Below are 14,335 nucleotides of genomic sequence, written 5' to 3' on the forward strand. Positions count from 1 at the left end.
GACTGAGGGCAGAAGTGGGTGAGAGGAAGAGATGGTTAGATGGCATCACCAAATCAATGGCCATTAGTTTGAGCAAGCTCCAGGAGATGGCGAAGGACAGGGAAGCCTGGCATGCTGCAGTCCATGGGGTCTCAAAGGGTTTGGACACGACTTAGCCACTTAACACCTTGTACACAAGTAGATAAAGGTTGTTTTAAGAAGTTTCAGCATTACTCCATGATTTTGAGGGCAGAAAGGCCTTCTCTGGTTTGTACTAAATGGCTACCCATCACTGGCTCATCAGTGCAGGGTAGCAAAGCACCTCCCTCCCTCCCTTCCCAAAGCCACAGAAGACACGGCTGATGGTTTAGTATGGTTTATTAAGCTGTGCCTTAGTACAGACGCTGGGGCTTGCCCATGGTGCTCTTAATGTACAAGGCCCTGACGTTCTGCCAATTTTTCTTGAGCAATGACACCAGGAAGTTGACAGCTAAGTGGATGTTGTACACAAGCTCATCATCTGTCATCTTCACGTGGCCAACAGCCACTGCCAGACACAGCACCTGTGGGGAGAAGGTCAAATCAGGTTGGTGGCCTGATTCAAAGAAACCAACTGTGGAGAGTGGGCTCATCTACAAGCCAGATGGCCCATTCCACCCCCTTCCAGTGCCCTAATAAGCAGTGCTTTGCCCTCAGACCTAGAAGACCAGAGCTATTTGAAAACCTTCAATCCTGTAAGTGACTGTCACAAGTCCCAAGAATCCTCAGAAAGGCAAACCAGGGCTTCCACACCGAGAATGTGGGTAAACGGCAAGGCCCTGCCACCGTCACCACTGTTTAATCTGTGCCACCAGCCAGACCACCTCACCTTCTTCATCTGGAACTTGATCGTGGACTTCACTTCATCAACTTTGGCCACCATGTTCTCATTGTGGGTCAGCAAGGAAGGGAACTTGCCAGCCTTGTTCAGGCCTGGGCCCAGGATTCGGGGGATCTGCTTGATCAGAGACTCTGAAGCCAAAAAGGCATCATATTTCTTGGCTGGTAGAGAGAAAAAGCCATTAGGACCTGGCCCCTCAAGACAACTCTAAACAGAGCTCTGTGACCCAACCACAGAAGTGGCCTCCATCAGCACTCTACCCTTTCCACAGCTACCAAGTCTTTTGCATCCTCTCCTGAGGGCAGTATAAGCTCCATCCTCTGGACTTTTACTGGCCAAACATCCACATGAAACCAAGTGGCAGAAGTCCACGCTGACTCACAATCCATGTTGTAATGAAAAAGGCTCACTCTAATTAAGACTGCCTGGTTTCAAATCCCACCTTCCTACTTTCTAGTCACCCAACTGAAGAACCTGTTCATCTGTAAAACACTCCAATCATAGAGCATAAAGATTAAAATGAAACAATAGGAGCTCTAAATAGAAATTCCAACCCAGAAGGCACTAGTACCTAACCTGTCAATTTGACAGAGCTCACCTGCTTAGCAAAGAACCACTACCTGGCCTTCTTCCCTTAAAAATAACCCTCAAAGCAAAAAAAAATTTTTCACATGGCTAAGTTTCAATTTCCAGTTGGCCAAGCACAGCAGATACTTGGTCGTAACTCTACCCCTTCATTTTAAAATCCGAATAGCAGAAATACCCCTATATTCTACCACTCCCAAGAGATCTGCAATCACTGTACCCCACCTATGAAACCACACCAGGCACTCACCCAGCTTCTTGACCAGTTTTTTATTCTTGTTGAGTTTTTTCAGCGCCTCGATGTCCATGTGGGGGATATCCACAGCCTTGGCCTCATCACAATGCTGCTGGTCCCCCAAGACACACACGGAGAACTTGGGGCGGGGAGTGGACTTAAGCCTGCATTTTGGGGGGAACAGGATAGGTCACATCCAGCCCTAAGCTACCGAGGCTGAAGGTGAAAGGGTCTGGGACCACTGAGCCTTACCCAGAGCCGTCCACATTCACCAACAGCTAGTCTGGCTTCTCAAACTAGCCGGCGGGCTCGGCCAAAGCCTCCCCACGCCTCCCCTCTTCTTTTAAGACCCAGGGTGGGGGTCCGTCCAGCCACGTCTGCCCGGAGCAGGGGGTCTGAACTACCCGGGCACTTCAGTGCCGCAAGCGCCCGGCCGCCACTGGAGCCACAAGGGAGGAGACGGGGCAGCGCGGGGGCACTGAGGGCTGGGTGGGATCGGAACGATGCCAACCTGACGGTGCCCGAGAAGCGTTTGTCCTTCTGAGGGTCATAGTTCTTCAGGCTGATCTGAAGCTCCACCGTCTCCAAAAACCTTAAAAAAAAAAAAGTTAACGAAGTTATAACAAGCCTCCAGCGGCTTTCCCCAAAGCGGCTCTCCCCGAGGCCGGCTCTTACTTTCTGCGCTTGCGCTGGTTCCCGTGCAGGACTTCCCGCACCGCCTCGTAGAGGGTGTCGCGGGAGACTTTGCTGCTGCAAGAAACAAGCAAGACAAGCGGTCAGAGCCCGGGAGCCGGGCACCAACCCCCGGGGGTGTCAGAAGCCTCGGGCGCGGGGGTGCCTAGAGATTACTCCCCGGGGGCTTCTGGACACCCAAGTGGAGCGACTCGGGCCCAAGGACCAACCCCGGGGAAGAGGGACCCTACTGGAGACCGGCCTTGGCGCGCGAACTCGAACGCCAGGCCCGCAGGCCGAAGCCTGACAAGAAATACCCCTCAACGAAGCAGGGGCAAGAACTCCCGGGGCATCTGCCCGCAATGTTTCCTTCCCCACAGGGGCGTCCAGAGGCGCGGATGAACGTGGATAGCACGACTAAGCGACACCAACCTCATGGTTCCCCACGCCGCGATAACCGGAAAAGAGAGAAACGCCCCTCGCGCATGCGCCCAAATAGGATCCTTGTTCTCGCGAGAGATGTCTGTTCCCGCGGCTTTTCTCCTGAGTGTAGTCAGTCTGGTGGTGGCTCAATCCCGGGGAGCGCCGCCACCTGCGGCCACTGAGGGGCGCCACCGACGTGCCTTGTACCGCTAGACTCGCTTGGGAAGACCCCAGCCGCACGCCCCGTGGCACCAGACTCTGCCAGGCCCTTAGGGAAGAGGCTAGGGCCAGGGATGGAACCGCAGTAGTCACACTGCTGGGCATCGCACCCTTGACAGCCGCTGAGAGGATGCAGACAGACCCTCACCATTTTTGTCTCTTAGACCTCCGGCGCGCACCTCCTCCTGCCTTGCGAACCTGTTTCACGTCTCAAAAGCAGGCTTTACTAAAAGTTTCTTTCTTGGCCGCTCAGAGCCTGCAGCGGGGAGGCCTCAAGGAAGGTTTTGTGATGAACTTACACCTGACAGTTGATTCAGGAACATCTATAGGTTGTTTACTGTGAGCAAGGCGCCTCGCTAAGTGCTGTGGGAATATAGAGATGTAGGACAGACAGGCCCACATACTGCACACTCTCTGCCTCTTCTGTCCAGCAGGCTGCTCACCGTAACCCCAGGAACTCTTCAGATCCCTCCATCATCTGCCCCAAAGCCTTCCCCAACTCCAGGTTGAGTCATTCCCGCCCTCAAGCCCTCTCCCGCAGTGTGGCATGCCCAGTCTCACCCACTCCACAGACCGCTCTGACAGGGCTCAGGTGCGTGGTATCACACGTGATCTGGCCCACAGAATGTGAATGAACCTCAGAACTCTACCACCTGGACCACAAGGAGAAAGATGCCCCCTGTCACTAAGGAGGGTGGGGGGTGGTATGGGCTGGTTTCAACAAATAACAAGAGTTAGTAGGAAAACAGGCACTGCTTCTAATAAGACATTATTGAACCTCTCTCTCTCTCTTTTTTTTAATGAAATACCATTGATAAATTATTCAAGTCAGAAACAAGAACACAGAGGATCATCACATATACACTTGAGCACAGGAGATCTGTGCTGAGCACATGTCCCTGGGGCTCCTGGAGTGTCATCGTTGTCCACTCTGGGTCTGCTATGACCCTGCGGAGGCCTATCTTAACGGTGTCTGTCCCCAGAAGTGACAAGGAGGGAGCCCAGGGTCAGGAGCCCTCGGTAATGCAGATCATCTAGCCCCAGACCCTTCCTGCCAGCCCCTCTGCAGCCTGGAGCAGGGAGGCAGTTGATCCCTGGGATGGCCAGGTTCAGCCCTGACCCCCAGGCAAGAGGCAGGGTGAGGAGCTGAGGGCAGAAGTGTCCTTCAGGAAGTCGGTGAGGGAGCTTCGGGAGGGTGGTCCTCTGGTGGACAGTCAGGGGGTCAGATGTCTCAGGGCAGCCTGCAGGGACTTCCTCAGGAAAGTGGTGTGGAGTTCCACAGCTGCAGCCAGGCCCAGCTTCTGGGGCTCAGTGATCTGGAGAGAAGGATGAATCGTATCAGGACTCCAGCAGCTGATCCCTCCTCTCCCCTATCCTGCCCCTGGGCTCTGTTAGTTAGAAGAGAGAAATCCAGGACCCAAGGACGATTGGAGATGACTCCCTGAGAAATCTAACTTCCATTAGATGCTACCATGACCAGGGGATGTGACCTTGGGCAAGTTACTGCATCTCAATTTCCTCATCTATAAAATGGAGCCAATAATAGGACCTTCTCATAGGACTAGTACTCACAGGACTAGTACCAAGTTCACATATATAAAGGGCTTAGAAGGATGCCTGGAACATAGCAGGGGCTACAAGTATCAGCTTAGTCTTTTAGCTCTCTAACCTTCTCCCGCACGACCATCCACTCTCGGGTTTTTAGGCCTCAGCTACAATGACCTACCTGCAGATCCCCTTGGACATTCAGTGCTTACACAGTTTATTTGGCTGGAACGCCGTTTCCTCCACCTTGGCCTTTAACTACCACCCATCCTTTAAGAGTCAGGAAGCCTGTACCAATTCCCACGACAAACAAGGTTTAGTTGCCCCCTTTTCCTCTGCCATCAGATGCCCTGTGCTTACCTTCCCCTGGCTGCTACCAGATATTACAATGATCTCCCCCTCACTAGCCCAGTAGGTGCTGGTGCAGAGGTCAAGTCCAGGACAGAAACTGTGATATTGTGATTGTTGATTCCTAATGCCTCAGAAAGCATCTGGCCTAGAGCAGTGTTGGCTGGATGAACGAACTCCTAAGCAGCCTCACTCCCCTATTCTTGGACTTGAACTTGTGGTTTCCCTGGCTTATACTCAGGGTTTTCTCCCTAGTGAACATCAAACACCCTCGTGGCAGGATCAAGCAGCAGAAACTGCCCTTGTGTGTGCTTAGTTGCTCAGTTGTGTCTGATTCTGCGACCCCATGGACTGCAGCCTGCCAGGCTCCTCTGTCCATGGGATTCTCCAAGCAGGAATACTGGAGTGGGTTGCCATGCCCTGCTCCAGGGGATCTTCCCAACTCAGGGATCAAACCCAGGTCTCCCTCATTGCAGGCAGATTCTTTACCAACTGAGCCGCCAGGGAAGCCCCACACTTGTGGCCCTACCAGTACTCACGTTGGCCTGATACTTTGTCATCACTGTCAGCAGGAGCTTGGCATAGGCCATGGATGTGGTGGCCACTGGCCCCTCTTTACAGAGTTTCTCCATCAACACACTGAACTTCTCAGGGGGCATCTCCACCTGCACACATTAGGAGATGGGGCAATAGCACAAGAAAGGGCCCTGGATTCAATTCCCCAACTCTACCACTTCCTAAGCAAGTGACCCTCAACCAAACTGAGCTTCAGGTCACTCAACTAGACTGAGCCTCAGCTTCCACATCTGTAAAATGGGGCTCATAATACTGAACTCTGAGGACTTTGAAAGTGATTTAATGTTATTATGCAGATAAAGCCTGGCACACAGGGCTCAGAAAAGCGGTAGTCACTGCTGCACAGGCTCAGATTAGGAGCAAGGGGAGGCTGAGGATCTTTAGCCTGGCATAGTGGTTGAAGATAAAAGGAGAGAGTGGTCCCAAGGGAGTCCTGCCTGCATAACAACAACAGCTCCTCATAATCATAACTTAATAAACACTTATTAGGCACTAGGTACCGTTCCGGACATGCTACCCCAATTATACCACTTAAATCTCACCCCAGTTTTACATGGTAGGTGCCATCATCACCCCCCTTTTGCCGACGAGGAAACTGAGGCATAAAGAGGCTAACTACTTGCATTATAAACCAATGAGGCAGACTCATGTACCGGTATACGGAAAAACTGCCAAAATTCCTGTTAGATGGAAAAAGCAAAGCACAGGGCACTCTGTTACAGCTTAGAGCTTGGTGTGTTACAACCTATGCAAAAATCAGGGGAAGAGTAAATTTCAACATGTGTCCTTGTATTTATACAGCGTCTCTGGGAGGGTTCCACTGCGACTAGTAACACTGATTAGCCCTGGGGAGGAGAATATGGGTGGCTGGGAGGAATTTTTTCACTATGTCCTTGTAAGGATACAGTTCAAAGGTGGGAACATATGACTCTATTACCTATTCAAAAATAAATTAAATTTACACATACACATCAATAAGTCCCTCCTCCAGGCCACACAGCCAGCAAGAGGCACAGCTGGGATTCACCGTGCAGTCAGCTCTCTGCTCCTGGCCTTTCAAGCCCCAGGACCCTCCTCGCAGTGTCACAGGAACCCTCCTGGAGGGCTGCCATCCTGCTTGCCCATTCTGTCACTGAAGTGGTCAGAAGCCCAGGAGCCCCACGCCCGCCCACAGCACAGCAGCGCTTCTTTGTCCATCCCAAGGCAGCCTGCTCACCTGCCGCTCCAGGAGTGACTGCAGCACCAAGAAAGCCTCCTCCTTCCAGGGCAGCTCCAAGATCTGTCTGCAAGCACAGGCCCCAGTGAGGAAAGCTCAGCCTCCCACCAAGCCTGGGGATCTACTGCTCCTACCCCAAGGCAAGGCCCCCGGGGACAGCTAAGATCCGCAGCCGCAGAGGAAGTAGTCAGGGCCCCTGATGCTGGCGGCCGGGTAGGAGCGCTGCTGCAGTGCCGGGAAAGCCATGGCCCCAGACCCCTGGGAGCTGACAGTGGAGGCTTTGGCCGAGACGTACAATGGTTCCCTGAAAAATGACCAAGAGTCGAGAGTGCATCCTGAGCAAAAAGGGGAGGGTGACCCAGGGAAGAGGATGATGACAGTGATGGGTGAGGTGACACATGTGAGGCTTCTGAGAGAAGGCAAGCCGTCCCTGCAGAGCCCAGCCCTCGGTGAGGTCCACTCCAGCTGCACCTCCTGTCCTCAGCTTGTTGGGAAAGGCAGGATGTCACGTGGAAACACTGTCCCTTCCCGGGTGCACAGACTTGGGTCTGAGGCCAGGCTTTTGCGCTCGCTGTAGCTCTGTGACCTTTGGCCACCTCCCTCAGCCTCTCTGAGCTTCAGCTTTCCCATCTCTAAGGTGGCAGCAGCACAGGACTGCACGCAGACTGAAGTAGTGAATTGAAAGCACAGAGAAAGTCCTTGGAAACAGGTGGCTAGTAGTTTTTTGGAGATTGTCCCCTTCTCATTTGATACTTAGCATTTTATATTTCATGTTGATGTCCACTGGGGTCTCACCTACTCATTATTTCTACATGTCTGTATCTTAACTCCCCAATTTGATGCCCAAACTTAACACCAATTTTTTGACAGTATTTGAGCACTTCCTAGGTGCCAAATACTGTGCTGAGGTCTTCGTGTGCATTATCACACTTAATATCTAGAAAAACCCTACACAGTTAATGTGTGGAAGCAGAGGCTCAGAGAGATAGAACAACCTGATTAAACTTGCACATTTAAAGACAAAGTTGAAAGATAAAAAAAATAAAAGGCAAGGCTGAGGTTTTCACCCACGTCCGTCTGACCCCAGAGCCAGTGCTCTGAACCACGATGTCATGTTCCAACTATGCTGAGAACTCAAGCACAGCAGCACCAGCCTCTTCTCCACATTCCCTGGGGCGCCTGGCACAGAAGTCCGGCCCCCTGGGCTGGGGAGGGGACATGGTGTGGCAACTTACAAGGACCCACAGTGGTAAGGCACAAAGCCAGGCTCAGGTCAGCGAGAGCGGGCGTCGGCTGTGCCACTGCCTGTATTTCAGGCACTTTTGGGCACAGGGCCTGGTGCCCAGTCAGCTCCAATTCCAGAATGCCAAGAGCAGCTTGGCCAGGGAGAGGAGGTGTGGGTGGGGCCAGCAGGGGTGCCTGTCACTTACCCCAGCATTAGAACCTGCACGTCTGGCTCCAGGGCCTTGTCCTTTGTAAGGCAACACAGTAACTCTGTTTGAGCTGGACCTGAGTGGGCGACAGCAAATAAGAGAAGTCTGGGAAAAGACGGCAGGAGAGGAGGGGGCTGGCAGGGAACAAAATGCCCAGCTCATTACAGGCGGCAGTGTCATGGAAGCAACTGGTATCTTTACTCCTTGAATACCCAACTCCTGCCAGGACCACCCAGGGGAGGTGAAGGGTGCTGCGAAGAGAGAGGGCAGAGCTACCGGGCCTGCGGCCTGTTCTAAAATTACCTATTCCTGGGGCTTGGAGCACAGGGCCAAGGAGGGCTCTGCAGACAGCATAGGGGTACTTGGTACAGAAGGAGGTCAGGGCAGTCGTGAGCAGGCGGGAGGCTGAGGAAGTCAGGGAGAGAATCTACAGCCAACGGGGAGGAAACACTTAATTAATTGCTTCTTCCCTCCAACAAATGTTTATCAGACTCATTTCAAAAGCTTATACATTACACCAGGCTTCCCCAGTGGCTCAGCGGTTAAAGAATCTGCCTGCAATGCAGGAGATGCGGCAGGAGGAGCTGCAGATTCTATCCCTGGATCAGGAAGATGCCCCGGGGAAGGAAATGGCAACCCACTCCAGTATTCTTGCCTGGAAAATCCCATGGACAGAGGAGCCTGGCGGGCTACAGTCCATGGGATCACAAAGAGTCAGACAAGACTGAGCAACTAAATGCAAACTCATACATTACAGTGACAAAAAAGTCCTTTTATCCAGGACCCACATGGATCCACCCATTGGAAAGTGCACATAGCTCCCTTCCCCGGCTCCCATATCCCTTCAGCTTCTTTAAGGATCTGGGGCCCAAGAGGGATGAGTTAGATGCCCTGTAGGTAGATGGCCTAGGGGTCTATGCCCTTCCCTTGCCCCCAGGACCCAGGACAGGCCAGATGTGTGCCAGGCTGGGAACCCCCTCTGGCATCCTGCTGAGGGCTCAGACTCTCTCCCTGTCGCCCCACCAGTCCCAGACCCTTCATGTGCGTCCCAGAGCACCTACCCGTCCAAGGAAGAGGCTCCTGGTCAGCACAGTGGCATTGCCCAGGCTGAGGTCTGGTGACAAGGCCAGCAGCCAGGTGCAGAGCTGGAGGAGACCTGTGTCCAGGAGCTGCGGGAGCTGCAGCTGGGCACACAGCAGGTCCACCTGCCAAGGACGGGGGAGGGTCCCGGGACACTCAGCCTGTCTTGGCTGAACTGTCTCAAGCCAAGCAGGCAGAACGGGCGGGGCCAGGACACCCCAGGGTAAGGTAAGATGGGAAAGCTGCCCTATGGGAACCAAGGGCTAAAAGAAACCACTGCGGGTGACCCCTGCCCCTGAGAGAACAAAAACCCAACCAAATCCCCTCTCCAAATTCCCACATGAGGCAGAGGAACAGAAATTTAAGTGGAGTCAGGGACTGTGTCCTCAGGCCAGCCAGGCTTTCTGGACTCACCTGGCCAGGACTGCACTCCTGGAAAAGCTGCAGCTCAACTGGTGGGGTGCCCTCCAGTCCTTCCAACCCCTGAGAGGGCGAATGCCATGTTAGGGCTGGCAGAGCCCTCAGTGACAAGTCAATTGGCAGAGTGGATGGGTGAGGACCTCAGAAGGTGCTACTGGAGAGCTACTTGCCAGGGGTTAGAACAACATATGCGGGCCAAGAAAAGCCTTCACACGGATGGTGAGACCTTCACTTCCCACCCCCCACCCCCACTGAACAGCTGTGCCTCGCTGCACTGGGGCTTCCCTGGGCGCCGCTGGGGTCCAGGAAAGGGTGGAAGAAGGGCTGTGGGGAGCAAGGTAGGGCAAGTCACCTTCCCAAGGGTCTTGAGCAGCTGCTGCAGCCTGGGAACCTGGTCCTGCAGAGGAGAGCCCAGTCACTGCCAAGCCCCCACCCATGCAGCACGGCCTCCGGTCATGGCCATGGCCCCAGCCGGGTCCCAGCCCCCTTTGAGAGAAGGCCCCGGGTCAGTGGGAGCTAGTGGGCAAAGATGACTCAAGAGAGCCAGAACATGAAGCCTAAACTTTACAAAGTGCTTCAGAACTCAAACTAGACAAGGGCCCATGTAAATCCACCTGAACAGACTTGTCTTCTTTGCATCCATCCTGATGGGGCTAGACCAGGCCCTGGGCTGGGAGGTCAAGCTGGATGCTGGGACAACTCCCCCATTTCCCATAAGGTGGGGTAGCAGGGGTAGCTCCAGAGCCTTTCCTATTCCCCGGTACCCCTGATCTCACAATACTGATCATTAGGTCAAGGGTTCCCATCTCCAGTCCCTCCCTTCCCTACCCTCTTCTCAGAAGCTTGTGGAGCAGAAACGACATTCCCTCAACCCCACCTCCTTCCCCTTGCTCCGCAGACTACAGTCATTCCAAAGGGGACAGTGTCCCAGCCAGCTTTTGCCCTGTATGAACCCTCCACTCCAAAAGATCACTCTAAAGCAGCCACCTCACCCTAGTACCTGGATAACTTTGGGCAACTCCAAACTCTCAGGTAGGCCCTTAGCATCCTTTAGACTCTGACCAGCCTCACTGGGCTCAGGTCCCATGACAGCCTGGTTCGTGATGGATGATGCACCTCCTCCATCAGCCAGGGATTCCAAAGATTCGTGTTCAGGTTTCTTCTCCTCATGACCTTCTTCTTCCTCTTCTTCCTTTTCCAAACACCGGAGCCTTTTGGGGGCCCTCTCCCCCTCAGGACTGACAGGCTCTTCCTCTGGCTCCTTCCTGCGTTTCCCAGGCTGCTGGGAGTCCTTGTCCTCCTCCTGCCCTCCTTCTCCTTCAGAATCTGGAGTCGGGGGCAACTTCAACTTCCTGCCCCCTTGGCCCAGCCGCCTACACAGGCCTTGGAGCTGTCTCTGGCACCTTTCAGACAGTGGGGACGTTCCATCAGTGGAGACACCAGCACTCAGATCCCTTTGCAGAAATTCTCCAAGGGCCCGGAGCCAGGGATCAGGGTCAGGACTTGGATCCTGCCTCGCAACCTGCAGCACAGGGAGGAGCCTGCTTTCGGGCAGCGATGGCCAAACAGCCATGAGCAGGGACATCAGGTTTCTCCGGCATAACGGGGGCAATCGCAGCAGCAGTGGTTTCCTGGGTGGCAGAAGGAGGGCACCGTTAGGAGCATCTTGCTGAAAGGAACACAGGGCAGGCTGGCTAGAGTTAGAGGCTACATTGCGCCGGACAGAAGTGGGTGGGGAGTGCTGGAAGGCAGCACCTGAGGGTCAGTGTGGATGGAAGTGGAGACAACATGGCAATCACTCAACAAGTGAGCATCTATTCTACACTACACTAGGCCCTGCTCTTTGACATCTTCTATTTCAGCTCAAAAATTGGAACCTACCCTGTAATCCATTACTTCATGGCAAATAGATGGGGAAACAATGAAAATAGTGACAGACTTTATTTTCTTTGGCTCCAAATCACTGCAGATGGTGACTGCAGCCATGAAATTAAGATGCTTGCTCCTTGGAAGAAAAGCTATGACCAACCTAGACAGCATATTAAAAAGCAGAGATATTACTTTGCCAACAAAAGTCCGTCTAGTCAAAGCTATGGTTTTTCCAGTAGTCATGTATGGATGTGAGAGCTGGACTGAAGAATTGATGCTTTTGAACTGTGGTGTTGGAGAAGACTCTTGAGAGTGCCTTGGACTACAGATAGATCCAACCAGTCAATCCTAAAGGAAATCAGTTCTGAACATTCATTGGAAGGACTGATGCTGAAGCTGAAACTCCAATACTTTGGCCACCTGATGCGAAGAGCGGATTCATTTGAAAAGACCCTGATGTTGGGAAAGATTGAAGGTGGGAGAAGGGGACGACATAGAATGAGATGGTTGGATGGCATCACCAACTCAATGGACATGAGTTTGAGTAAACTCCAGGAGTTGGTGATGGGCAGGGAGGCCTGGCATGATGCAGTTCATGGGGTCACAAAGAGTTGGACCAACTGTGACTGAACTGAACCCTGTAATAGATCCATACCTGTTTTATGTAAACAAGAAAAAAAAAAGACCTTTCTGAAATTTTATGTAAAAATGATACTCCAGAACGCTGAGTAATGCTTAGTCTGCAGCCCTGTGCTCCCCTCGGCAGTCCCTGTAACTCACAGGGGTCACCACCCTTCACGCTTCTGAACCTCTCTACGTGACTCTGCTATTTGTCATCACACACAAAGACACTTGGGCTATGTGAGGCAGGAAAGAAACCTTTTATTTATTTGTGTGTGGGGGTTAAAAACACATCTAGAGCAGCGGGTAGCGCCAGCTCCTGCTTCACACGACCCTAGAGGATGAGGGCACCGACAGGGCCGGAGGAACGCGGGCGGACGACTTACAGCTCCAGGCGACAGTCCGGGCCCTCCACGACGGGTTCCTCCCGGCACAGCGCCTCGAGGACGCCGTTCCAGGCAAAGGGCTCCCCACCGCGGCCGCTCAGTGTCCGCAGCACCCCTAGACCACGCCGCGCCCCGTCGGGCCCGGCCTGCAGCGCCTGCAGCAGGAGGCGGCCGGGGGCCTCCAGCCGAGCCCAGGGCGCCGCCGGCTCTGCGTCCTCAGCCCGAGCGGTCTCAGCCTCCAAGGCCTCCATGCCCAGGGTCGGGGAGTCGCGCCGCCCCGCGGTCCGGCTTCGGGCCTCAGCTCCGGGGCCTGGGAAAAGAGAGGCTGAGGACAGCGCCGCTCCAGCCAAGTTCCCTCCTCAGCTCAGGGGGGACGCCTGGCCAACGCGCGGAAGTCGAGCGGTCAGCTAAGAAGCGGGAGGTGCGGCTAGGGGCGGGGCGCGGGGGAAAGCCGGAAGGGGCGGGGCCGGGATGCGCCGGGTCGGAAGCAGGAACCGAGCAGGGGAGGGGGCAAAGGCCGACTGCCGGTCTGCTGATGGGGCGGGGCCAGAGTTGGGGCGGGGCTACAGAGAATCAGGCTTGTGGGCGGGGTCATGCAGGAGATTGGGTGGGACAGGGCTTGATGGAGGAGCGGGTCCTTACCTTTCTTCAGATAAGCGATGAGGGCGGAGGTACAGAACGAATATCAGGGTTGGTTGTACTCAATACTTCTGGATCCAGGCCTATTTAATTTAAACTGACGCCCATGTTGCTTGTAGATCTTGGGCTTTGGCATAGGATTTGATCATAAAACACCGTAACGTCACCTCTTCCACAGGCCATCAGCTGCCATCATTTGAGTTTCAGCCATCTCCAGAAATATTTGATGTATAAGTACGCCAGAGAATGGGAGTTGCAGTAAAATCTAATGTTATCTATATAGCAAAAAAGTCTTGCTACTGTAATCTTCCTCTCAGAGATCAAGAAGTGGCCTTGCTGTGGTTGTTTATAAAGGACCAAAAGAGCCTCCATTTCCCAGTGTTTCAGCTTAGGGAAATCTGCTGGAGAAGGCAAGTCTTCCCGCGAAGGGAGGGATCATAGCAGAGGATGGAAATAAAGGCAGAGGGGAGAAGAGCCCCACAGGACCCCCATAAAGCCTCCTTTGGGTGCCAGCTTGTATTTCTGTCTTCCCAGCTTCTGCTGCCATGCATACATCCATTCGATCAATAAGCCTTTTACTGATCACCTAGGGCTAAGGATACAGGGAACAAAATAAAGATCCTTGCCCTTATTGTTGCTGACGCTCAAGTGAGGAAACAGACAACTGAATAAGTAAACAATAGAATGACTGTTTGTGATAGGAGGGAAAAGAGATAGAGTGAGGTAGTTTTAAATAGGTGGTCAGGCAAGCTGAACCTAAAGGAGAAAAGGAAGGAAGCCAGGTAGAGGTCTATGAGGAGACCATTCTGGGAAGAAGGTTATGGTTAGGCTTTGAGCAGAAGCCTGGCTGGAGCTGAGTGTACCTGCTGGAGAAAAATAGATGAGATTGGAAAGATAACCAGACCAGATTTTGTGAGGCCGTGAGGTCCCAGAGGGAAACTTGTCTTTTACTCTGAATAGTATGGGAAGCCATAGGCATATTTTGAGCTGTATCTGATTTCCATTAGAGTCAGTTTTATAATTTTTTCCAAAATGATTTCAAGGGAGCTATTGGATAGGACTGGACTTCCCAGTTGACTCAGTGGTAAAGAATCCACCTGCCAAGTGTCTGGGAATATCCACTGGAGGAGGAAATGGCAACCTACTCCAGTATTCGTGCCTGGGAAATCCCATAGACAGAGGAGCCTGGAGAGCTACAATGCATGGGAT

General features: G+C 53.3%; 2 protein-coding genes across 3 annotated transcripts; both read right to left on the reverse strand.

Annotated features, from left to right (window-relative positions):
• Window positions 1–342: 342 nt before the first annotated feature.
• RPL10A (ribosomal protein L10a) lies at window positions 343–2,860 on the reverse strand. The gene is made up of 6 exons (XM_055571621.1): window positions 2,784–2,860; window positions 2,355–2,429; window positions 2,191–2,271; window positions 1,695–1,843; window positions 848–1,020; window positions 343–542 (listed from the first exon to the last, which is right to left on the reverse strand). Exons 1-6 carry the CDS (start codon window positions 2,786–2,788, stop codon window positions 372–374), a joined length of 654 nt encoding a protein of 217 aa, XP_055427596.1. The 5' UTR covers window positions 2,789–2,860; the 3' UTR covers window positions 343–371.
• A 911-nt stretch (window positions 2,861–3,771) lies between these two features.
• Window positions 3,772–12,924, reverse strand: FANCE (FA complementation group E). Of its 2 annotated transcripts, XM_055571618.1 has the most exons (10): window positions 12,488–12,924; window positions 10,612–11,242; window positions 9,964–10,008; window positions 9,606–9,674; window positions 9,173–9,316; window positions 8,415–8,538; window positions 8,109–8,187; window positions 6,679–6,745; window positions 5,426–5,551; window positions 3,772–4,309 (listed from the first exon to the last, which is right to left on the reverse strand). In XM_055571618.1, exons 1-10 carry the CDS (start codon window positions 12,736–12,738, stop codon window positions 4,208–4,210), a joined length of 1,638 nt encoding a protein of 545 aa, XP_055427593.1. In that variant the 5' UTR covers window positions 12,739–12,924; the 3' UTR covers window positions 3,772–4,207. The 2 variants fall into 2 exon arrangements, with proteins under 2 accessions (XP_055427593.1, XP_055427595.1); XM_055571620.1 differs by lacking the exon at window positions 9,606–9,674.
• Window positions 12,925–14,335: the final 1,411 nt, after the last annotated feature.

Source organism: Bubalus kerabau, chromosome 3 (assembly GCF_029407905.1).
Source record: "Bubalus kerabau isolate K-KA32 ecotype Philippines breed swamp buffalo chromosome 3, PCC_UOA_SB_1v2, whole genome shotgun sequence".
Lineage (NCBI taxonomy): Eukaryota > Metazoa > Chordata > Mammalia > Artiodactyla > Bovidae > Bubalus > Bubalus kerabau.

Bases quoted from the DNA above. Each gene is read 5' to 3' on its own strand.
- FANCE (XM_055571618.1), bottom strand. From the start codon at position 12,738: ATGGAGGCCTTGGAGGCTGAGACCGCTCGGGCTGAGGACGCAGAGCCG. The intron at 10,009-10,611 runs GTACTAGGGTGA...TCTCCTCTGCAG, and splicing joins AGTTGCCCAAAGTTATCCAG to GACCAGGTTCCCAGGCTGCA. The intron at 6,746-8,108 runs GTAAGTGACAGG...CTGTGCTTGCAG, and splicing joins GTGCAGGTTCTAATGCTGGG to ACAGATCTTGGAGCTGCCCT.
- RPL10A (XM_055571621.1), bottom strand. The intron at 1,844-2,190 runs GTTGGCATCGTT...CCCAAAATGCAG, and splicing joins CGCTTCTCGGGCACCGTCAG to GCTTAAGTCCACTCCCCGCC. The intron at 1,021-1,694 runs GTGAGTGCCTGG...TCTCTCTACCAG, and splicing joins AAAACTGGTCAAGAAGCTGG to CCAAGAAATATGATGCCTTT.